The sequence below is a fragment of the Grus americana genome, chromosome 1 (genome assembly GCF_028858705.1).
Source record: "Grus americana isolate bGruAme1 chromosome 1, bGruAme1.mat, whole genome shotgun sequence".
In the NCBI taxonomy this organism is placed as follows: Eukaryota; Metazoa; Chordata; class Aves; order Gruiformes; family Gruidae; genus Grus; species Grus americana.
In genome coordinates, this window is record NC_072852.1 from 162,081,482 (window position 1) to 162,107,644 (window position 26,163).

The 26,163-nt window shown below is 40.5% G+C and overlaps 1 protein-coding gene across 1 annotated transcript in view; it reads right to left on the reverse strand.

Moving 5' to 3' along the window:
• Positions 1 to 5,305: 5,305 nt before the first annotated feature.
• DNAJC3 (DnaJ heat shock protein family (Hsp40) member C3) overlaps positions 5,306 to 26,163 on the reverse strand; it is a 37,141-nt gene continuing 16,283 nt past the window's right edge. The window contains exons 5-12 of the mRNA XM_054827677.1: positions 19,745 to 19,897; positions 18,194 to 18,375; positions 16,009 to 16,128; positions 14,112 to 14,217; positions 13,880 to 14,000; positions 8,700 to 8,832; positions 7,867 to 8,015; positions 5,306 to 5,553 (exon numbers count right to left, since the gene is read on the reverse strand). Of these exons, the coding sequence (XP_054683652.1) occupies positions 5,396 to 5,553; positions 7,867 to 8,015; positions 8,700 to 8,832; positions 13,880 to 14,000; positions 14,112 to 14,217; positions 16,009 to 16,128; positions 18,194 to 18,375; positions 19,745 to 19,897 (1,122 nt within the window). The 3' untranslated portion in view covers positions 5,306 to 5,395. The remainder of the gene's footprint in view (positions 5,554 to 7,866; positions 8,016 to 8,699; positions 8,833 to 13,879; positions 14,001 to 14,111; positions 14,218 to 16,008; positions 16,129 to 18,193; positions 18,376 to 19,744; positions 19,898 to 26,163) is intronic.

Here is a 26,163-nt window from a genome sequence, read left to right on the forward strand (position 1 = left end):
CCAACCCTCCCTGAAGGAAAAATTCCTCCCCATCAGCTTCCTTCAGCCTTTCTCTGCATGATGTGAATAGGGAGGTGACCTTCATGGAGGCATCTCAAACCCACATACGAAATATACCCTTGTCCTCATACCGGGACCTTCACGCAGAGTATTTCTCAAGGACAGAGTAGAACCAAGGTGCTGTAGTTGTCTGCAGTTCCAAGTCGCTAGGCTGGTAACATGAGAAGGAAACCAACGCTCAAGCTACCACCACCAAAATTAGTGAAAACTATTACAGAGCTGGAAATAAATGTTGGTCTTTACCAGAAGACGAGGCATAAGCAGACACCCGTATACTCCCTGTACGTTTTTGGCTCTGTTATGATGCTGTATGGCTGCTTGCCATAAAGATGAGGCTGCAAAGGTGGGACTCCTGCAGGCCCAACAACTTCTCACCTGCCTGCCAAGTTCTGGCACTTTTGTCAGTCCACTTGGAACATTCACTGGATTAAAAAACCAAATAAAATATACATTTAAAAAAAATAAAAATCATTGTTTACCATCTTTAAAAGTAGTTTTCATCACTGCCTGGAAATCAGAGCTCAGAGCGCACGCTCATCCTGCACGTCCCGCAACGCCCTCAGCCACCCACCTTCTCTCCCCAGAGCCGCTGGCTGCACCTTCCAGCCTCCGGAGAGCGGGCACAGGGGATTCCTCCTCTCCCCTCCTGCCACCCGCAACCGAGGGGCCAGAGGCTTTCCTGGGCCAGCCGCTACCCAGAAAGCCTGACTACGATTTGACCCTGCTCCAGCCCCCCTGGACTGGTGGGGGATGGTTTGTCAGACATCGTCGTCCATGTTCAACAGAGGACATCGCTGCGCTCCTGCCACCTGCTCAGCTGCAAGGCAAGAGGGCTGCGCCCTCAGGCGGGAACTAGCCCTGCCTGGCCTAACAGGAGGAAAACAGAGTTTTAAAACCCAGGTGTGAAGTACCAAAACGCTGCTTCACTTTGTACCTTACTTGGTAAAGCCTGACAACTTGCATTAGCTGCTTAGGAAATTTTAATTTAGCCCCAAAACCAGCATTTTAACAGGCTTACACTGCAACTTGTGCACAGTTCTAGCTTTCAAACCAGAGCGCGGGATGAGGAAAGAAGGGCCAACAAATACACTGCGGTGCTTTCTTGTCATCATAAATATCTTTATTGTGAAAAATACCATAAAATAATTGCCACAGTTCTAGAAAAAACAGTTTTAGATTTATGATTTTATATAAAGGCATTTTATAATTTGAAACATTTGATACATCTCTGGCTAGCTTTACTTATCCTTCTTAAAACATAAAACAGCTACTTTGAGATCTGCAGAGGGCAAAAAAACCCAACCCCTATTCTCCCATTAATTTTATTATTTTATGGATAAAGTGTGTATTACAGAGCAAACAAACAATACCTTACAATAAGGCACTTTTAAATACAACTAACCTACTATGCTATACTGGCTAATTTCCAGCAAAGCTCCTACAAATCACAGCCCTAAACAGAAGAGTAATTCTTATTCCAAACACTGGTCTGAAAACCAAAACGATAACAAGCTTTATTATTCTAGTGAAGTTTAAGCTGAGACATTTTCTGCATATGTCACAAGTGTGAGCTTTTAAGTTAAGAATTCACTTTGAATCTGTTTTAATACTGATTTATGAATACATCAGTATTAAGCATCAAGTAAAATATGCTCCCCCACACCTTCATTTTAAAACAAGTTGGAAACTAGTTTATTAAAACTGAGAGAATTCTAACAGAGAAAGTTTGCATCTACACATCGGCCAATTATCATAATGATGCTTCATGCACATCTCAGGGTTTACAAACTACCAAGACATTTATTTCAGTGTTCAGTTATTGAACATTATTGCACTACAGACACCCACTAATAAATAAAAAGGCGAATTCAGCTTCCTTGTACCTCGCCTGCACCATTAACACTCACTGTGTTACCAGCCCTTCATTTCCTAAAGTCATGTCAGGAAGCACATGACCATAGCTGGAGATCCTTGAAACATAAAAGCTTTATTTTAGCACAGCTTTGTCTTTCTGTACGTTCAGAAGTACCTCAGAGCTGAAAGGCAGCGTCTGCTCCCTTCAGAGCAGCACTGGAGCAGTAACACTTCTTGTCAGCAGCAGCTGCTGAATACCAGCGACCCTTCGTCTCCCTTGTCTTTGCTTTCAGTTTTCAAGACACTGCCTTCTACGGAGGGAATCTATGAACAGCTTCACCCATTAATCATCTTCCTTCTTCTACTGACTGCATTTAAGCCTTTTTTTTTTCCTCTTAATATGCAGTTTTCCCTTTCCCATTTATTCTCAAAACAAACATGATCCTGTTTGCTCCTGCCTGCTCCCAGCATACAGCAGAACTGCCCGTCGCCCTACAGAAACAAACTCGCACTGCTCGAACATCAGTGCCTTGTAGGGATAATTCACTTCTGAGGGGCCAACTTACTCCTTCCCTAAAAGAAAGTAATTAAAAACCAGGAAGCAATTTTCTCAGCTGTAGCTTTTAAGAGAGACAGGAGAGGGATAAGAACAAAAGAGCCGAACAAGGGCAGCCCTTTAACAGAAGATGTATCATGGCTAGCGCTTCCCCGGCACAAACGTAGCTGCCTGTGGTGGTTATTGCGACCTCCTGGAACTGGACATCACTCCCCTATGTACAATATGTGACGTATTGCTTATGCTGGTCATTCAATATTAATTTTAAAACAGCCCCTTCTGTAGTGAAGGCGGCAATGTAGAAGTGTTCTTAAGAGCCACGGCTCACACAGAGACACGTACAAGAGGTGACCCACATGGCAGCCACCCAGCTGGCAGTTGGGTCTAGCTCAGCTCTCCGGGCAGAGGGCCGACACAAGCGAGACGCCATTGCACTTGGAAGCCACCTGCTGACCTGTCCCTTACCGTGAGCAAAAAGCAGGTGCACAGAGCGCTGTCTGCATCAGCTGATCCCACGGGGGGTACTGGGTCTGGCTGAGGTGGAGTTAATTTTCCCCCAGCAGCCCTCTCAGCGCTGGGCTGTGCGTTGGTAGGAGCAAGGTGTTGGTAACACCTCGGAGTTTTGGCTCCAGCCGAGCAGCGCTGGCACAGCACCAAGGCTGTCTCTCCTACATTGCCCCTCAGCAGCAGGCTGCAGCTGGGCAAGATCTTGGGAGGGGACACAGCCAGGACAGCTGGCCCCAACTGACCACAGGGATATTCCATACCATGTGGCGTCTGCTCAGCAATAAAAACTGAGAGAAAGGAGGAAGAAGGGGGAAGAGATTTGTCTTCCGTACCAAAGCCCTGCTTCCCAGGAAGTGACTGGACAGCGCCTGCTGGTGGAAGTAGAGAATAAATCTTTTGGTTTTCCTTTGCTTCCGTGCACAGCATTTTGCTTTATTAAACTGCCTTTGTCTTGACCCACAAGGTTTTTCCATCTTATTTTTCTCCCCTCCCTGTCTAGTTGAGGAGGGGAGTGAGAGAGCAGCTTGGGGGGCACCTGGTGTCCAGCCAGGCTCAACCCACCGCAGGGCAACAGGTTAGTTACTGTGCAGCAAGCTCCTATGTCTGAGCTCTAGAGGTCCCAGGAGAACTGCGCTAGCCTAGAATGGCATCAACAGCGTCCTGAGCGTCTTCTACAGAGTTTAAACAAAAAGCTTTCAGACAGGTCAAAAGCAGAAGTCGAACTTTTTAAAAAGTCATTCAACTTGGAAAATATCCGACACTGGAGTTTAACAGGCTGCTGGCGTGGTTTTGTTCCATAAACCGTTAGAAATCACCACACTCTTCAGCTTGAAGATAAATTTCTGCTGAACAAACACTGACCTTTAAATTGCTGTTGAAAAACATTTTGCCAAGCCACATGGCCTCACAATTATGTTTGTAAAGTACTTGAGGCAGGAGACAAGGGTTATGCTTCAATAGCAACTCCAATTACAGTAATAAAACCCCCACTTTCAGACTGAAGGCCTTGTTTGCTAATTGCATTTGTTTTACTGAGGCTGCTCATGCTTTCAAATGCCATGAGTTGAAGCGAGAGAAGATTCCCATCAACTGATTATTGTTTTCCAGTTAAAATCCAATCAAGAAAACATCGATGAACTGCAATTCTTGCATTCTAAGAAAATGGCTGCTGATGAAACTCATCACTAATTACGATATACTGGGTTACAGAATGAGAAGATGATTCACTCATAGCAGATACGGTCCTGGCAATACCTCACATTGCATTCACACAGTTCGATCAATACATTAAACCCATTTTAGCTACGTGCACATAGAAAAAATAAACCAGACTTTTGGCTAATGGAAAGTTAGTCCCTCTCTTTGCTCACAGGCAGTTGTTTTTGCAGTAGTGTGGCTGTTACACAAACCAAAATTATTTCAAACAATTTCACATAGTATTAACTCACTGTTGCATCACCCAGGAGAAACGCAGTTGTATTATGGACGAAGGCTACAGTTAATATCATATTCCAACAGCCCACAGTACACTCACCTCACAAGCTGTATCAGTTCTGAGTTCATGTACAGAGAAGTAACAAATTGCTGCATAGTTGGGGAAATGTCACATCAATTTTTTTGCTCAAATCTCAAGCAGGTATGTTGTTAAAGTGCAAACTACTCAAAAACGGTACCTAAACATCCCAAATCACATTCAGAAAAAGTCTTTCTAAAAACGTCAGGCTTTTTTTTTTTTTTTTTTTTACTTTCATATTTGACAAGTACTGCCCAAGGAAATCATCCCAATTCATTTCAGGCTAGCCAATAACGTGAGTAGACATTTTCAAATACAATTAGTTACAAGCAACCTTCTTCCAGAGCAATTGTTCAGACCCATTGAGCACGCAGCCTCTGCACCCTACCTATGGCACCGTGACAGTCACGCAGGAGGTGGGCGCTAGGGTTTCCTTTTAAGAATACTGAGGGATGGATCATTCTGTGAGCACGACGACTAACAATTTGTTAACGTAGAGACTATTGTAACTACCCTTTCCACGTTTATTAGGCCCCCATTCAGAAAAATATTTACATGCATTTTTACCTTTAAGCATATACTTGAGTCCTAAAATTTATGTTTAAGTGTTGTCCTAAGTAGCCTCTTACTGTTTTTTCCATCCATAGGAGTAAACACGTCCTGCATACCCACAACAAATACATAGCCAGTAACAAACCCCCCCAGCCAGTAAGAGCGCGTCAAGTTCACCACAAAGCAAACTCTCTGAAGACTAAAAGAAAGAAGGAGCTTTCTTCTAGTGCAGTAAGACTCTGGGTTAAGGACAACATCAGAAATTAAGATTTTTGGGTCTTGAACCGAGAGACTTTTTATTTTTCAATGAATTAAGTAGAAAACAGCAACAGCCACCAGAAACAGTCTTGGCTCTAACTGAAGTGAAATTTGAATGTAAATGGTCCTCCTCCAGAACCAAAGGGGTTGAATCCTTGCCATGTGTTCCAGTTCCTGTGGAAAGGGCTGCCCCCACCCTGCTGACTCTCCGCATCCAGTGGGTCCTCTCCCGCATCAAACTTCCGCCTCATTTCTGAAGGAAACAAAACCAAAGTGGAAACATGGCACAGCAGTTAGGGCAGTAACACCAAGCATCTCTGATGACCAATAACCAATTCAGACCCACCCCCGGCCAGAGAGCTGCAGTTATCACTTGCATTGGCAGCATCTGTAGAACCTAACTGCTCTGAGTTTTTCAAAGCTGTCCACGAGACCGGTAGAGGAGAAGAGACTAACTCCCTGAAGACACTGTACAGAAAACTTCAAACAAGTCATTTAGTTTAAAACAAAGCAAGACAGTATCTGGCTGTCCAATAGGACAGGTATGAATTTCAACAGGGACAGGACATCTGTACTTTAACCAACTGTGTCCCACAAATAATTGGGACATTTTAGTTTATCGTACCTATTCTCTCATGGCTGCACTCACTCGGGATGGTCCCAGAACAGACCATGCTGTATCCTGCCAATATTGATCATTCATCAACAGAATGAAAGTCAGCATGCAGAGCCCTAAACTGTTTCAATCTTCTCCAAACACCATCCAGGCAGAGAGCTCTCCAGGGGACAGCAGTTTGGAGGCAGAAAGCATTTTTTAAAGTAGTTTTGTCCAGCCGGGACAAAGTTGAAAGCCTTCCCCAAGACTCACAGACAAGTCACAAGCTGTACTGCCACTCTGTCACACCCACATACAACTTTCAAGCAGCCTGCAAGTGCCACAGGGTTTTTGATCACCTGGCACTTTTTCAGGACACTCATTTTATCAAGGCTGAGAAGGGAAGCAAAGGAATTAATTAGGGGAGAATCATGAGACTGGCTGGGGGAAAGAATGTGGAAGATGGCCTCAAAGTATACAAGAGCCCTGTGATAATAAGCTCGTAAATCAAAGCTCAGCAATTCAGAGGTCCAGAGGCTTTATAATTTCTCTTTACATAACCAACATGGTCACTAGAGCCAGAAAATGACCTGGGAAAAATATCTGGATGAAAGGGGAGAATGTCACTGCAGTAAGAAGAGACGGAAAGCAATAGAGGTGGCATTAAAAAAGCCAAACACAACCGGTGTTACTTTTCCTGCCCAGTTGATTTGACAGGAATGACAACCATGACATAAGAAATAGCATCAAGGAAAAAGTAGGTGAACACCTCCTAGAGATGTTGATAGGGCAAGCAGCATCTCAAACACTTCCAGTATATAAATCTCCTAATCTGTGTTCATAATTAGGAACAAATATCATATTAACACAGAAAAAGGTCTTCTGACCAGAAGTGTGTGTAATGCAGTTAATCACTCTCAGATCCCTCCTTCCCCCAAGAAACTCTGAGTCCATCTGCCTAATTATCACTTAGATGATCCTGAACAGTTGACGATAAGAACGGGAGCCTCTGATACCTACCATCTTTTATGTGCTTCTCTTTCCAGTGACCATACAGAACTTAGCAGACTGCTCTGGTTGAGGGGTTTTGGGGTTGGGTTTTTTTGTTTGTGGTTTTTTTGTTGTTGGAGGTTTTTTGGTGAGCTGTTTGGGTTGGTTTGGGTTTTGGTTTTTGTGTTGGGTTTTTTTTTTTTAAAGGAGGTGAGATAACCACTCCATTTTTTTTTATTACATTCTTGAGACTAAATGGTCCAAGCTCTTCTGTTCACCTCTTGCAAGACAGACATCAGATCTCCTAGTCACCACACCACAGGGCTCCCAGGAGAGTTACTGCATTCTTCACTTTTTTTCTTCTCCCCCAGAGCTGACCAGCAGACAGTTGGACCTGACAGGGCTCCTTGCTTCTAGGGACTGGGCCAGCCCCTGCAGCCTGGCCACAGACCATCCTCTCCCTCAGGCCAACAGGAACCTACAACTCAGTCCCCTGCCCTTCGAGAAATGCTCTGTTTGCAGAGTATCAGTTTGCAGAATGCACTCAGGCTTTCATACACACAACAAGGGCCAATTTTGAGGGCTTCTCTGGGGTACTTCAGGTACTGTTAATCTAAATGTAGTTTAGAATAGAACTTTAGGCAGAAGGAGGTACCCACAACCTTAAAGTAAGCATCTCCAGAGCTAATCAATCCTGGAAATCTCTGCAAGATGATATCCTAAAGAGAGACCTTTGAAATAATAAATTTTATTTGACCTTAAACAAAAGTCATTGCAACACAAATAATTCCAGGTTTACATCCGACTTCATGCAACAGACTGGATGCAAGTGTTAGTGCATTGCCTTCTCAAGATGGATAAGGGGAGAAAGAGAAAAAGGGAAGCTGTGATGCTTGTTATGACTTACGCTTGCTGCATTTTTACATTACTGTAAAAAAGTTATTAAAAAAAATTAAGTCACTGCTTAAGAACAATCATTACCTGGGTCAGTAAGGACTTCTTTAGCAGCTGCTATATCAATGAATTTCTTCTCTGCTTTCTTCTTTTCTTCCTCACTCTGGAAGTTGTCAGGGTGCCACTGGGATGCCAGCTTTCTGTAAGCTTTTATGATTTCTTGCTTTCGAGCATTTCTGGAGGGATAAAATCATAGATAACTTAAAATTTTCTAATTGTTCATAAGCCACACTGGTGAATCTACAGGTTTACTTTAAACACAGAGACTAATTAAGGGCATAAGGAAAATTATAAGGTCTGAAGAATTTACAACCAGGTGAGTAACAAAACCCACAAGGATTAGAGACCAAATTAATTCACAATTGGAATGATGACCAATACTAGTTCAGAATTGGACATTTGTCTGGTCCTCATAAGAAAGTGAAGTCGTTAAGTTTCTCAGAGTTAACGGCAGAAGCATTTTAGATACCTTTCAATCAGTCCTTTCAAACTCTTCCAATCTATCATACTATCTGCCGCAATTTTATTTTTTCTTGCTTTCACTAATTCTTTCCAGTCTTCATTTCTTCCCCAATTCATTCACCTGACTATCATCTACACTAAGGATTTCTTGCCAAGGGATTTATTTCCTTCCTTCCTTCCTTCCCAATGTTGGTTTTTTTCATTCTTGCTAAAGGAACTGTAAACACATGCTACTTAAAAGCTGAACACTGCTAAACTAGTACAGCAGGGAAGGGAAGGTAGCAAGATACAGGAACAAAAACAAACTCTCAGCAGAACATAAATTCAAGTGATCAGCCCTAGATGTACTGGTTTAATAACCAACTTTCACATCATCATCTCAGATATTAAAATTTCACCTTTTTACTCCTAAGATTTTATAGTAATCCCTCTTCTGTGATTGCTTCAGCATCCTCTGGGCACGTTCTAGTCCCTCCCGAATCTGCTGGTCATTTTCACTATTGGCTTGAGCAGTCTCATAGTCTTTAATAGCTTTAATAAAAAAGTGAATAAAAAAAAGATTACTCATCTCTTCACAAACTTCAATGTAAAGAACTCAACCACTCATCAAAACTGAATCTTTGCTATTACCATATATAAACTGCAAAATATTTATTTCAACTTGCAATGTCTGTTTTGGTTTGGGGTTTTTTTTTAAATAAAAAAACCTTGGAGGAAATGAATTTTCATGTACAAATTAGGTAAGTTTCTTTCTTTAGGTACATCACACTTTTCTAAAAAGGAAGGAGAAGGGGGGTTACTAGCGGCAGGTCAGAACACTCTATATATGTTACAACAGTCACATGGATGAACACAACGAGCATGGAGGACTGGGACGAAACATAAACCAAGAAGCAAGTTTCAGTGACTAGTATTTGAAGAGCCCACTGCACAATGTTAGTCCCATACGTCACTGTTCAACTGAAGGATGCATTACACAGAGTCTTTAGATTAACATTCCTTCTGCTCCCACAGTCCGCACTCAATCAACATGATAGAAAGCCTCTTCCTCTTTATGACAATAAAGACGGATTTCAGATTACCAGTAAGTTCATGCATAATTTGGAGAGAGTTATATTTTAAGGGTTTTGGTTTTTTTTCCAAAGGCATGCTCTCACTTTTATTTAATTTCAAGAGTTGCGTTTCTCAGGAATGAAAGCAAGAGAGGTGCTGTAACGTATTCAAGAATTTTTAAGAAATTCCAGGTCTACACTTTTTTCCTTTTTAAGTAAACTATATTATTATTGTAACTGGTAACTGAATGCTTAAGACACCAAATTTAAATATTCTTTGATATCAAGATTTATCAAGGGAAGCAACTGATGAAGTCTTTAATGAGACTGCTCTTCTTTCTCTGTTACAATCCTCAAAGTCTCATTTGCAGATCCAAGTCTCCTAGGTTTCTCAAGTTAGACAAAGTACTTGCATCAGATTATTTCCAAGCAGATGCTATTTCTCAGCAGGTGTTACATTTGTTTTTCACTGTTTCTGAGCAAGACAGCAGGAAGTGCTAATGAATTTGTATTACCCAGACATCTGATACCACTGCAATCTTGCTTTGGTTATTGAAAAAAAAAAATCCAAGAAGTACTTCCAGTGCCCCAACAATTTCATATGCTATTACAAACAAAACAAAGTTTCTATTCATTTTCACACCACTGCACACTATCATTTGCTGCTTGGACAAAGCATTTTGGCTTCTGCTGATATTTTTAATAATTTGTCCAGCCACTAAAAAACTCCACCAAACTGGAGTGTACACTAATGCACGTGCCAAATATATGCTGTCAAAACTGATAAAAATAATGAAAATGCAGGGATTTCATTATGCTGCTTTACTGCTCCAATAGCTTTAAGCACCAGAATACTTAATCTGCTTCATGTAGTAATGGGAGGTCCCATCACAACATCCTGCCAAACACAGATCAGATTGCTCAACTTCACTGAGCACATCATCAATGGGATGCACCACTGCTGGATACCAAGCTGCTCAGGGGTCAGGTATTTGCAAGCACAGTACTAGATTTCTCTTTAAATCGACTCCCTTATTTAAAGGCTGCAAGTATTAATCACATGGGAAGGTATGTTTTTTAGTGCTGCACACTGCAGAGGGGATGCACCCAACACACCTGACAGCAAGTACATTTTGCACTTTCTCTAAGTTGGAAGAGACTTTGATATTTTGATGATATTCTCCAGTGTAGCCATCTTCCTCTTTCAGAGAGCTAATCACTCTGCCCACCTGAGGGGTGAGGGTTGGAAGCAGGATGACACCTTCCTGGCCACAAGAAGTTTGCTATGAAGCCAGGAGACTTATTACTAATTCACATTATGTTGTGTGAGATAATTAATCAATTCTTCTCAGTCACTATTTCTAAAAGCACTAATACTTCACAAACCAACACAAGAATCACTGCTGCTTTTTACTGGCCTATTTCAGAGAGCATCCCTTCTTCCTTTCATCCTGTCCCACGACATGAAAGGAACAACTCGTTTCCAGTATCACTTTCAATTGAAATACTTTAGTCAAATCTAACTCTCCTTCTTTCAACACAAGAGTCTTCACAACCTCTCAAACAGTAATCGCATTGTGTCTCTAAACAACCTAGCTGACTTTCCTATCTTGCCTGCATCTTTAAAACAGAGTGACCACAACTGGCCATTATTTCATATGCAGAATTAATTTCCTATCAAACACAAGTACCTGCAGATGACCTATGTCTGTGCCAACTCTGTTAGAGGAATAACTGAACCAATTATGCTCTTACTGAAATAAGGACTGTTTCTTCTACAGTAGTAGGGAGGGGAGGAAAAAGAGAACAGAAACAAAAAAAAGAAGAAAAAAAGAAAAAAGGATGTCCTGATCAAAATACCAAACAGAAAATTGTTTTTTTTCTTCTTTGACAAAACTTGCGCTGTACACTTTAGACAGACTCCTGTACTTATGAGGTAAGCCAGAAAGGGAGTCATTACACATCTGTCTCTGTAGACAAGCCCTGGATCCCATGTGATTATAAAGTAATTAAAACCATTTGATGGGGATCAGAATTCAGCTATACATACTGAAGTGCATCTTGAACATCTAACAGTAATCGCCTTCGAAGTTCTGAATTACAAGTACTTTGAAATTTCCTGTCTTTAAACAGGAAAATAGGTGCCTCCAGCTTGAAATTTTCTTGAGGGAAGAACGAGAATCAGTTTGACCCTTTAAATATGAGACTACAATTTTAATTGCTCTACTGTTCTCTACAGCAGAGAGAAACCAGCCATTATTTTATAGCCATTAAAACTGAAGGGTAAGCAAAGACACCTTCAGGCAGACTAACATTAATGGACTATAATACTGTTTATGTAGGCTCAGCTGGAAGGCAGTGTAACTACAACCATCTCACTGCTGTCAAGGGCAGGAGGAAGGAAGGGGATGTGCTAAACAACAGGGATTTGGAGGAAGGTGCTTCTACTCTAGAATGGCTGCCCACTCTAGAACCAGGCTAGGTCAAGCCCAGCAGGCTACAGCCCAGGAAATAAGCTCTCCCAGATCCCAGGTGTGTCATCTCTGTGTTTCCTTATATCCTGTAGCATTTGCTCCAGCACAAGACCAAGTTGTCTCTGTGCATTTGTGCAGGACCTTGTTACAAAACATTTTTCCCCCTCTAATTTGCAAGAGTTGCCAGGTTCTCTCACCCTAGAGGAACCAGAAATAGATAAGGATTTAATAGAAGATAATGTCAGAAAAATTCGAGATTCATCAATTTCAGAGAAACAAACAGATCAATTCTGTCCACTAGTAAGAAGCGAAAAGTACATCTAAGAGAACTCATAGCAGGGCCTGTTTGGCCTGCCCCTCTCTGTACCCTCCTCTAAGCTGAAGATTCATACACCTTGATGGGAAAAAAATAATCTTAAATTTTCTTTGGGTTCTCCTTTTGCTGATACTCTTTTCTCTTAAATCATAAACCTTTGTGCAAGCCGTAATCTATGTAGATTTGGATTCTGTACCTTTAACTATTTTTAGGAAAGTGGAGGGGGTTTTATTCATTTATAAATCTACTTTTCCCAATGCTGACTGAGCTTACTTCCACTGTACCAAAGTACAGAAAAAGATGAGAGATGTCCAAAGGCGGCCTCATCACTGTGAAATCTTCCTAAGCCTCACTTTCAGGTTGACACTGCAGTTCTAAAGAATCAAAAAATGGCAATTTTTTCCCCTCACACTTCAGTGGGGGGTTTTGGTTTTTTTGTTTGTTTCTTTTTAAGCAATCCCACTATACAAGTGTTATCGGTTCTACAAAATGCTGTTGTCTTCCACTCTTTTTCTTATAAGAAGGAAGGCAGCTTGCCAGCCTCAGCAAAGAGGGACTACAACTAGGTCTCTTCAGAGGTACAAAATCTACAGGGCTAATGAAGAGGACTGCCTGAAACCACACCAGTTCTCTTTATACCATGCTTTCATTTGAGTCAAGGAGGCCTAAAAAAAGAACAAAATAGGTATCTTATTTTTGAAGTGAACTTCAAGAGGTGAGCAATATCATCTATCAGTGATTAATTTCTCAAAAAGACAAAAAACCCCGAGCGTGCTATTAATGAGCACAGCTGCCTTCATGAATGTTTAAATTGAAAAGATTTTTTTTTTGTTCAGTTGTAAAGCAAAAGATCCAGTACCAGAATATAGAAAAGGAAAATTGTTCTATGAGTACTAAAATTAATGGAACTAGTTTTCCGCAGATTTAAAGCCTACAAGTCCTTTCTCTCATCACATTTGACTGAAACAGCCCAATGCTTCAAAAACTGCTGTATGCCTGAGCACGGGGGTGGAACAGACAGATTGTCCAAATTTCCTTAAGTCTGGTTTCTTGTGGAAATGAGATTCACTAAATTAAATTTTTTATAGCACATTAGCACTCAGTACTCTTAAAGAAGCTAGGTAACAACATAATGGTGTCCTCAGAGACAGCCATTACTCAGTCCCTACTTTCCAAGGCTATAGATAGGACCATGTAACAGTATGCATTTTATGGAAACCCCATATGGAAAATGCAGCCTCAGGAGTAGAATCAGTTTACTGCTCTTAGCAGCACTACAGAGACCCATGGCGTTGAAGCAATGGCTGTTATCTTTCTCTGCCCTCAACATATGCTAAGGGATAGAACAGTATTGTTTCATGCTGCCACCTAAAGACATTAAAATGGAGTTCCTAAAATGGATTTACATCACCCTAATTACCTTTTACCCCAAATGCAATTGTCTGACATTGCTGATTATGCAAAATATATTTAAGTTAAGCTGTACAGTCTCATAAAACATCCTGAACATAGCCCACTGTTGTAAAGACAACTCCACTGTAGATAAAACAAGTATGTTCCACTTATACTAATCAAGACATAATTAACAGCAGATATTTTTATAAATCTGCAACTACCAGTGCTGATTAGGGATAACAACGTAGTGTAGAATCAAAGTGCATGTTAAAACTTTTTTAAACACTGATTGCATTTTAAACACCCACAAAAAAGTATGTGCAAACTGCACGCAACTGTACCTTCTTCATACAGGTCTTCCAGCAAATAAGCTTCTGCTCTGTCTTTCAGGGCATTCACATTGGTTGGTTCCAGTTGCAGAACTTCTGTACAAACTTTTATGGCTTCTGTAGCCTGCTGATTCTAGAGAGGAGAAAGTAAAACAAAATTCATGTAAGTTGTGGGGTGGGGTTTTTTTTGTTTTTCTTTTTTTGTGTTAAATAAAGTCACAGAGGGAAACAGAAGCAGAATTACCTTTGATAAACAGTGGCAGATCCTTTCTTTGGCACGAGTAGCATAAATTGGGACTTCTGGCTCAGTTTTCATTACAGAATCATATTTATTAATAGCATCTTCATACCTGTTTAAATCATAAATATAATTATCATGAAATGTAATAACTGTTTTAGGGTGTTGTGATTTCTTTACAAATTTTAACATTCTAAAATTCAGACTTTCACATCCTTCTAGCAATGTACCTTAACTTTAATAGTCTTAAATGTGTGGTGTGAGAAAAAAGTATGAAGAAATCTTTCAGTCACTTCAAGAACTACATCCTCATTCCCTTTTCAGTGCAATGACACAGAAGAGCAGCCACTACGCCTGGCAGGCTTTTGCAGAAGATAACAACTACCATCCCTCACAGTGTGCACAAACAACAGTCTCTAGATTGGCCGCCTGTCCAACACGCCACTCCGCACTTGGTAAAACACATCTCCTTCTCTGATATCTGAGATGGACTAAGTCTGGAATCTTGCTGTGAGCACTGTACTATTTGCATGTATTGGTACAAAAGAGAAAAAACGTTCTTTATGCCAGCTTGAATTAGACAGTTGTTTTCTCCCTTCCTTCTTCTGAGAAAGTCACGTAGTGAAAGGTATTTTTGCTGTGAAGGTTTCAAAGATGCTAAAGTTCCATGGTCTGACTAAGAAATAGATTAGAATATTCACCTAAAATTGAAAGCGTGTGATTGAACCCATGGGTTGCTACAAGCTAGGGGAAATTTAAACTCTCAGAAGACTCCCTGAAAATGTGCTGATACTGGATTAAATAGAAGACTAGAGTGAAAAGAGTTCAAATGGACTGCTGACTTAATAAAACTGTCTTCAGTTGTGCTGATTCATATTCCTGATATACTTCATTTTAAAAAGCCACCTTGACAATGTTTAATCACTTGTTATGGGTCCTTACATTTGGATGTCGTGTGCTTGGGAACATGTAAAACTGAAATAAAGCAAGAAGTAGAAGAATACAGAGGAATTGTCTATCATTTAACAGGGTGCATAAAAGAAGCCCAGTCAGATTCACTTTTGCTATTAAGGCACTGCAGAGTTACTAGGTAGTTTTAGTCTAAAGATGTGGTCCTTTAATCACAGAATAGGTGAGGTTGGAAGGGACTTCTGGAGGTCATCTGGTCCAACCGCCCTGCTCAAGCAGGGCCACCTACAGCAGATTGCCCAGGACCATATCCAGACAGATTTTGAGTATCTCCAAAGTGGGGAGACTCCACAGCCTCTCTGGGCAACCTGCACAAGTGGCAACAAGGGGGAGTGGGAAGCTTTTCCTTGTGTTCAAATGGAATTTCCTGTTTCAGTTTGTGCCCACTGCCCCATGTCCTGTCACTGGGCTTCACTGAAAGGAGCCTCTTTGCATCCTCCCTTCAGGTATTTATGTACATTGCTGAGATCACCGTGTAGCAGAGAATATTCAGGGGGAACAGTCCCAGCTTTCTCAGCCTTTCCTCACAGGAGAGATGCTCCAGGCCCTCCATCATCTTAGTGGCACTTTGCTGGACTTTATCTCTCAGTAGCCTCATCTCTTCTACTGGGGACCCCAGCACTTCAGGTGTGGCCTCACCAGTGCCAAGTAATAATATGCAAAAGCTGACAAATATTATCCCTATCTCGGTCTTACTACCTGCTCTACAAAGAAGTCAAGTATGCAAAGAGAAGACAGTGACATCAGAAGGAATCAGGATAGGATTGTCACTATATAAGTCAATATTTATTTTAATTGTAATTTGAGAGCTGTGCTCAGTTATCCACTTCAACTGACAGATGCAAAAAGCATCACTTAACTCCTCAATTGATAATTGGTGGGCACCTTAGTAGTAATCTTTTTTTTTTTTTTAAATACAGCAGTGAACACTTACCTGCCTTCTCTGATGAATTCCTCTGCTGACTCGATCTGCTTATTGAGTTTCTTTACTTGCTTATAGAGAGAGAAGCATTGCTTATGGTCTTGGTCTAGTTTCAGACATTCTCGGACTTCACTTTTCACAGGGAGGTAGCGAGGAAAAAAAGCCAAAACAAACCAAACCAGAAAGATGTCACCACACATTATGAAATTTCATTTAGAGACACAATGCAGCATTTATAAGCTGTCCAGAACAACAGCTGACTTGTTCAGACAATCTCTCCCTTCATCCAAAAATTAATTTAGAGTGAGAGAAAAAAAAGTCTTCTAGAAAATACAGGGATATTTGTCTGGTTTTATTTTTAATTATTTTGCATTGCCAAATATGCAAAGATTGAGAAGTGTTACATTAATAACTGACTAAACAGCAGAAGAAAAATATACCCTGGGAAAGAAATTACATTCAGCAGTTACCAGATATAATCGTTTGTAGTTTTCCTGTATATTTAACTCAGCTATACTATAAAATACCTATGTAGAAGTATATTTTATGCTGCCTGAAATGGACAAAGCTCAAGTAAAACCCAAACCTCCCCTTGATGGAATATGAGCCAAGCCTGAGCCTGACTTTTCACTGTGAAGACTGTTTAATCAGACTCTGATTAGGGCAGATACCTCTTAAAATAATCAAAAGTCTTAAAAAAACCCAAACAACTAACCTCCAGAATGCAATCTTATGAAGAAATAAAACTTAAGTATCATATAGAGTCATCATAGCACAACCAAGGTGTTATTTTCACAAAGAGACTGCAAAAAATCTTATTTTTTTCCTAAGCACAAACTGAAATATCTATTATTTGAAAATCATTAAGCCTGTAAGAGATGAAGAAGCTAGACGAAGGACAAGATTAATCACCCAGCAGGTCCAAGAGCTATAGGACTCTTAGTACATCTTATATGCAAAAAATCCATAGTACCAGAGAAGAATAAAGAGAGCCTTATTCCTTCATTCTGATACCATTCTGTTCTTCAACAGCTCTCTCAACTGTATTTATAAAAATCTTAAGATTTGGTTATTAACAGAGGAAGTCTGTGTGTGGATTTCAGAAAAAACAAAACATCCAAACCACCTACTCTTGAAATCACTAGGCTAAGTGATGGTCAGCTACCAGAAGTCACCACAGAAGTGACCTATGAGCTCCAGAAATTAAGTATACTCTAGAAAGGGGATCCCTAATGCAAACCAATCAGTTATTTGGTGTTTACTTTTGCCCAGCTATAAAATTAATTTTTGCAGTGTTAATCATATGCAGTTTCCATCCACCAGCCTTTATCATACACTGCCAAGAAACTCAGGCTTTTGCAATTCCCTTCGCCTTTTACTGAAGAGATTCTGGGGCAGAATCATGTTGGAAGGACTTTGGAGATGCAGGTAAGGCATCTCAGATGGTGAGCTGCATAGAAACCATTTGTGTGCAAAAAGAAGGATTATACCATCTGTCCAGCTGAGCACAGAGTATGACGTTAACAGTCCAGATTGGGCAAGGGCACTTATCTACAGGACTGACTAAGGACATACGAGAATAACACCTTAAACTTCACTGAATATAAATAAAAGGGTAGAGCGTTATCAAAAAAACATCCAAAATACTAGACACTGTCTGCAAGAATGAAAGACTGACAGGTCTGGAGCCCCAGCTCCTCACACGTGGATGCTCCTGTACTTTTTATTTATTCTTAAGCTTGTAACCTTTTGTTTCCACTCTTGAAAATAAAAATCTAGCCCTAAGACTTAATTAATATATTTTTTTTTGTTTGCATTGTAACTTAACTTGAATGGAGGTTCAAGGTTAAAAAAAAAAAAAGGCTCCACCAAAGCAAGTGTAGAGAAGCACTTTCTTCTAGGGTGGAGAAATACAATAAAGACAGTAAATGTAAACAACTCTGACGGCCCTGTGCTACGGCTTCTATTTAAGTAAACAAGATGCTAGGAACCATCGAAGGCTGGTCTGCCAAGAATAAACATGGTGCCTTCACTGCCAGTTCTTAGCTTCTGGAAAGAAGCTTCCTTTATCCAACCCAGACCAGAGTTGCTACTACATCCAAAAACCAGACAACATAGGTATTTCACAGCTTATCATAACCTATATCATCACATTTTTTGTCTCAATTATAATGATTACAGCAAACACTAAAATTACCTGAGTGATAATTCATGGTCCCCCAGCTGGTAATATATTCTGCTGATTTTATAGAAGGCTTCAGTATTATCATTCTTTAATTTGGCAGCAGCTTTCAAGTCACTAATGGCTTTGCTCGGTTCCCCTTCCTTTATATAACACTCGGCTCGAAGTTCCCGTAGCTCTGCATCCCAAACACAAACCTTGAGAAATCAAAATTAAAGCTTGTTTTTGGTCCATAACACTTCACTTCTTCTCCCCAACAAAAGAAAAATCCCATTTAATTTCACTTTGCCAACTGCAATAGCATAAGGTTCAAGCCGCATGCAGAGCACATGAAATTAGCATCTCTGCTTCCTGGTGGATGCTGTGATGCACCTGCCCAAGTAGGAAACAAAGGCCTGAAAAATTTGTAAATGATTCAATAAGCTCATGCAGGGAGATGAATTAAATCTACTGGCACTGCTTAAGCTGGGACAGTCTGTTGAGCGTCCAGGGAAGGATATCAGAATCATAAATTATTACATCCTCCTAGAAGAACAGGGGTAATGAACAGCAAGGACCAAGCTGTCAGTTGTCCTCCAGAAAGAAGCCTGTGGGTAAGATTCAACTATGCAAGATTTGACCCTAGTATCTGCATTGTAAAGATATATACAGAAGTAACAATGTCACAGTATGGCAAGAATAATTACTTAAAAGGAACTGCCTATCATAATTTGGTTTAGAGAATTTATTATGGGTCTTATAATTTCTTTGTAAACCATCATTTTAGAGAATGAAGCTTTTCTGCTTTTCCACTTTCCCTCCCCATAAACAAAACTCCCACACTATGGCAGTTTCTTCACCAAAAGCAAGAATGCTGTCTATTCCAAGTCAACAGTGTTAATTTGTATGTTAAGAGTCATAGCAGTTAACTGTCTTTTAATATATATTTCTACATGACACACAAAATGCCCACATGATTTATTTACACTTATACCATCAGACTACCTATACTGATTAAGATTCAACAAATACAGATATCTAAGGAACAAGCTGAAAATCTAGATAGCTATGTACATTGAACTTTGTGGGTTTTTTTAAATCTTGTGGTATTTCATTCTCTCAAGACAAGAAAGTACCTACTTCATAGTGAAGATCTACCATTTATCAAGTTTCTTATAGAGCACATACAAATTGCCTGCATATAGGCAACAAAAAGTCTAGACAAAAACCCCTATGTCTCCTATATTTGACAAAACTTCATTGGCTTGAGAACAACTTTTTTCCCCAGCTTTCCCAAGAACACTGAACTGTGGATAAACTGAAAGTAAATCAAGAAAGTTATCTGCAACAGAAGTTTGGCTGAAGTTGTATCTTTAACCCTAACTACAATCTATTATAACTTTTTTGCAGTTAGTGCTCAGCATTCTCCACTCTCCAACTTCATTATGGACTCATGGTGCTCAGCAAAACTCAGCCAATTACACCAAGTGTTTTCATATCACCGAAGAAGTTACTAAACAAAAACATACAGATGTCAGACAGGAGCTCTTACTTCCTTTTCACAGTACCATTTTACTTAACACTTACTGCCAAGATTTCATCAAGAAGAGAAATAGCAGCTTCGTAATCCTCTTGCTGGTAGGCAGATAATGCTTGTGAATGCAGGCGCTGTAGCTCATCAGATTTTGTCAGCTGCGTCTGGGCTTCTTTCTCCTCATTATTGCTGGGATTGGATTTGAGCTGCAAACATTAACAAGAGAGACTGAAATACTTGCTCAAGGATCTCTTTGCCCCATTAACAATCATATAATGGAGAACTGACTAAAGCTGCAAATAAAGCAAAATTAGTTTTAAAATTCCACTAGAAATGTTTCCAACTCCAAGCTTCAGAAAGACATTTTCAGTTTCAATATGAGTTGTCAGAAGTCAGAGATATCCAATTCCTCCCCCCACCGTGCTTGATCATTCACCATTGGGCACACTGTACACAACAGTCATTGCCCCCCTGCCACCCTCCAGAAGTCACGGACATCTCCATCGTAGCCTAGTTAATTCACCTCTCTGCAGACAGTTATTTAACACCGGATTCCTCAGCATCAGTAGAAAGCATATCCACATGGCATAATCACATATCTCACTTTAAGCACAATAAGTATTTATAAATTCATGACAAACAAATGCAACATATCACAGATAGTATTACTGTAAAGTTGCATTTTTCACATTTTCCCAAAAAGAGTGGCTATAGCAGCAAATTAATATGCTACAGAGGGGGCAAAGGTTTAACAGGGATCAGTGGGGAATTTATGCACTTTGCATCATGTGCAGCTTTAAATAGGTCTAAAGTTTTGTCTACAAAGACTCACATTTCTCAAATGCCCCTCTCTGAGCAAGTAGAAGAGGTTACATTGTACTTGCCTTCATTTGTTTAGGCAGCTTTTTATTTCCAAAGGGAAAAAAAAAAAAAAATCTCTCACAGGCAACTCTGCTAACTACCACCCAGGAAGACAAATACGGTCCAGGGAGAAATCTCAACTATTCCCTTGCAAAGCCAGGAAGTCATCTGTAAAATTAGTGTAGTTTGAATAAGGCACCGACTGCACATTTGCTGCTGATCAGAATGACTTCCCAAGTTTCAAATCCTGCTGATCTGCCCCTTTTAAATTTTTTTAAAAAATTGTGTTTGTTTTAAAAATCAAAACTTGCACTACCTTGCATTTTATACACAGAATGTTGACTAAAGTTACTGAGTCCTCAAAGTCATCCAGTACTACTTCTTTCCTCCTTTATCTTGAAGTGGCCCCTTCCCTTTTTCTCATCAGTAAGTTCTTCAAACACTCATTTTGTGCTTAATTCTCTAACGTAATTCAACATCAGCTCTCAGAACCCCTTTAAACAATATTTCCTCTAGTTCTAACACTTCAATATATGAAAGGAAAAAGCCTAAAAGCAACATTAAAAGCATGCACAGGCCCCACCCCTGTCTTAGATTCTTCATTTGGAGTCTTTTTAAATCTTACACAGTTGTTTCATTTTACTCTGGCAAAAATCAAATTGTACTTAGACCTGAAAATTCTCCTTTATCCTCTACCCTGTCTTTCAGCAAGAGGAGAGGAATGTGATCAGAGTTTTCTTCTTTGTAGTCTGACTCCTAATATAAGTCTCAAAAAGGTTTTCTTCTGGTTAGAACAGAAACTCTGCCTATAAACCCCTGATGCTGTGCATCCTCTTTCTCCTCCAAATCTGTAGCTGGTAGTAGAGGCAAATTTCTGCACCTGTAATTTTAGAAGTTCCAAGACTACAAAACTCTCTGAAGTTCTGAACTCTATAGTTCCAGATGACTGACTGAACTTCTCCCTCAAATTCTGAGCATTTTCCTCTCAAAAATTAAAAGCTTTTGCTACAGACAAGCTTTATGCTTCCATTTAAACTCATCTCATGGTAAAACTGCACCCTGTGATGATAACACACAGTATGTTTCTTGTAATTTATTTGGAGCAAAACATCAGTGGAATATGAAATGTTACAATCATATAGACAAGTACAGTAGTAATAAAGACCATTTGAGTGAAAAATCCTAGATAACTTCAGGCAGTACAAACCATTCAGTTAACAAAGGAAGGGAAACTTTTCAAGCTATCAAACTAAAGCCATCAAGTGTTTGTGTGCTACGGTATGATGAAAATATACACTCAGAAGCTCTTAATTAGTGTATTGCTATACTGTTTTGATCAGTAACAATAACTAAAGCAAAAAGAAGCCTGTTGATTCAGTTCCCAGAAAAAAAAGCTGGACATGTTATGCAGTTGTTTAATACTCTCATTTTGGTTTACTTCCCAATTTTTTTTTTCTTTTTGCCCTGTGATCAGAGGAGTGTCACATCACTATCAATAACAAATCATATTCCAATGATTTCTCCTTTTCCTGTGGAGCAGTAAGCTTGGGCGTAACAACTCAGAACAACTGCTTCTTCCAAGTGTGCTAGATTTCCAAGAAAGGAGGAAAGTATTAAAAAAACCCTTCAGCTGAATTTAATACAGGTCTAAGGCAAACCTAACACTCTTCTACATGCTTCATCAGTGGCCTCAAAGCACAGAGTCAGAAGCTATGCTCTCCTCGGTTCTCCTGGACAAGCATACTGCTACTGGTGAACATGTCCTTTGTTGGATACTGTACCACAATACCCTTTGCTGTCTTTGAGGTTTACTACGTTTGGATTAGAACACTAAATTATTCGCAGTTTAAGTTGCAGCAACAAGAGCTAGCCATCTGTTACAACAGCTTTCATTCACTATGAACAGCCCTCTCCCCAAACCTGCTCCTAATTCCTCTACAGAAAACAAAGGCCAGTATACAGGAATGGCTTTGTTTAAGTAATTCTCTATCACACATTTACTACTACAGGTCCTGCCTTATTTTACAGCCTAGCCTCAGTACAGGGGAGAAACACATTCTAGGGTAATCAAAACCCCACTTTTTCTCCAAGTGAGCAAGATTAAAGGGAATAATATCATCATCTCCACTCAATTTATCAAACAGAGCTTTAAAAGCATTTGCATGTGTATGTATCTTTCTCCCCACTACTCTCAGTGAGGAAGCTGGCTTCTTCCAGAACTTCATCTCAAGGACTTGACTTAAAACTTTGCAACATTACCTTGCTGCACCCAGGACAGTGAGAAAAGGTGTTAGTAGTTCACTTCATGCAATCTAGCGTTTTCTTGGCATCTAGAAAGTGCTTAGATCATTTCTATTCAAAGTAGGCAGTCTTGGAATGGCTGCCTTGCATTTGCAGTCAAACATCAAGTATTTAGAAGTTTTCTGATGGGAAAAGCATTTTAACAAACTAAACAATTCATGCTGATTTTCAAAAAGCAACATAATCCCGCCTCCAAACTTGCCATACTTCATTGTATTTCACAAGTCCATTAACATGACCTTTCTAACCATACACAGAAGTTACACCAGCCACACACAAGGGTACATGAAAAATACAATGCAGCACTACTTCAGAAAAAATATTAATAAGAGGCCATCAATACAGCCAAACTGGTATATCAGCAGTGACAAAACACTGAAGTGAGACCAATGTTAAACTACACGATTCATTTGCATTTTCCTGAAGATGCCATGTGCTAGTCTGAATTAATGTATTACAATGTGTTGCACCTACATGTACCTTGCAATTACGCTTTCTGTATCAGCAGTACACTTTTTATTTAACAAAGCTTTACAATGTCATGCATTGCCATGCTAAAAAAAGGATGCCCAAACACAGAACACTTACAGACGACAGAACTGGAAATCATGAACATGGAGCAAGTGCCTCCTGCCTATTAAGTTTAGTAAGGACTTTTCACTTCAGGAGCTTTTTTTCAGAAGTATAAGGAAGAGTTACAAAACATGGCTTAGTTAATTCAATGGCTTACCATGACCTGTCCTGCTTTCCAGCTACACAGTCCTACATCTTCCTTTGCAATGGCCCATTAACAATACAGGAAAAGGTTGGGCATTCAGTACGGGAATTCTAATGAAGAATAGTTACAGCCACCTTGAGAAAAAAACCCCAAACGACTCAAAGTCCATACTCTCAAAAAGTACAGATTAAAGATATACAAGCAATTCAGGCCTGTCAGTCTGACCTTAGTGCCTGGGAAGGTCATGGAGCAGATCATCTTGAGTGCCATCACACAGCATGCATAGGACAACCAGGTGATCAGGCCCAGTCAGCATGGGTTTATGAAAGGCAGGTCCTGCCTGACTAACCTGAGCTCCTTCTACATCCAGGTGATCTGCTTAGTGGATGAGGGAAACGCTGTGGATGTTGTCTACTTGGACTTTAGTAAAGCCTTTGACATTGTTTCCCACAGCATTCTGCTGGAAAAACTGGCTGCTCACGGCTTGGATGGGCGTATGCTTTGCTGGGTAAAGACACTGGCTGGATGGCCAGGCCCAAAGAGTTGTGGTGAATGGAGTTAAATCCAGTTGGCGGCCAGTCACAAGTGGTGTTCCCCAGGGCTCAGTACTGGGGACAGTTCTGTTTAGTATCTTTATCAATGATCTGGACAAGGGATGGACTGCACCCTCAGTCAGTTTGCAGATGACACCAAGTTGTGCGGGAGTGTTGATCAGCTGGAGGGTAGGAAGGCTCTACAGAGGGATCTGGACAGGCTGCATTGAGGAGCCAAGGCCAACTGTATGAGGTTCAACAAGGCTCAGTGCCGGGTCCTGCACTTGGGTCACAACAACCCCGTGCAACACCACAGGCTTGGGGCAGAGTGGCTGGAAAGCTGCCTGGCAGAAAAGGACCTGGGGGTGTTGGTTGACAGCCAGCTGAATATGAGGCAGCAGTGTGCTCAAGTGGCCAAGAAGGCCAACAGCATCCTGGCTTGTATCAGCAATAGTGTGGCCAGCAGGACTAGGGAAGGGATCGCCCCCCTGTACTGGGCACTGGTGAGGCCACACCTCGAGTGCTGTGTTCAGTTTTGGGCCCCTCCCTACAAGAAGGACATTGAGGTGCTGGAGCGTGTCCAGAGAAGGGCAACGAAGCTGGTGAAGGGTCTAGAGAACAAGTCTGATGAGGAGTGGCTGAGGGAACTGGGGTTGTTTAGCCTGGAGAAAGAAAAGGAGGCTGAGGGGAGACCTTCTCGCTCTCTACAACTGCCTGAAAGGAGGTTGTAGCCAGGCAGGTGTTGGTCTCTTCTCCCAAGTAACAAGCAATAGGTCAAGAGGAGAGAGCCTCAAGTAGTGCCACGGGAGGTTTAGATTGGATATTAGGAAAAAAATTCTTCACTGAAATTGTTGCCAAGCATTGGAACAGGCTGTCCAGAGAGGTGATGGAGTCACCATCCCTGGAGGTATTTAAAAGATGCATAGATGTGGTGCTTAGGGACATGGTTTAGCGGTGGACTTCGCAGGCTTAGGTCAATGGTTGGACTTGATTATCTTAAAAGTCTTTTTCTAACCTAAACAATTCTATGATTCTATAATTCATCTAGCATTTGAGTAACTTTGTATGTATTATAAACAGACACTATCAACTTGAAAAAACTCTTACACAGCATTATTTAAAAAACCAAAATACTGAAAAACCCCAAAATATTATAGACACATTGTTTCTATATCTTGCTTACAGTGGTCTAGCACCACTAACATAGGCATACATCTACACACTCTAAAGCTGTTTTATTTTCTTGTTTTTCACACTGGTAAATACACAGACAGTGACAATAAATTGATTAGGCTTGTGAAAAACATTATGATGGGAACTGAAGGAACCTCCATGGTTTGTGTTATCTAAGATCAAGACATCCATGCACTCAAGAACAGTGCACAAAGGAAAGCTCTGCATTGGCTGAATGATATATTAGGTAACACAGCTATGATGGTAGACAGATGGAAAAAAAAAACAAGGAAACACTTGAATACCTTTTATTCTCTACCCAGGAAGCTACAGATGATCACAGTACCACAGAGGAACGTATTTGGAAACAATCTAATGTCACTTTGACCTGGTTAAGACAGCTTCAAATACCCAACCCAAGATTGCCTAGTAACTTAAATCAGGTTAACTTACAGTGTCATAAGATGGTGTCCTCCACCTACATCCAAAATAGTGTTATTACACATACCAGCCAACCATGGAAAACTATTGTCCAGTGTATTTTGCAACAGCTGAGGGCTTCTCTAGATTAGAAAAGAAGAATTTGCAGATGTACAGTGCTCAGTCACTTGGTCTTGGCTGACATCTAGTGGAGCTGGAAGCAGCACCTTCAGTTTCCGGCTTGTAAGTGTTTACACTTCCAAGGGAGACAGAATTCCCTATTTAGGACACCTCAATTTACAGTATTTATTGCAACAAACTGCAACTGTTAACATTACAGTCAGTCTAAAAAAATGAAGAGAATTTCAAAGAAGTATGGCAACTCGGTCCTTTTCACACCTTCCAATAGACTAGGCAGAAGTTCTGTCCTATTTTTGTGCCTTGTACAGAACTCAGCAACTCAAAC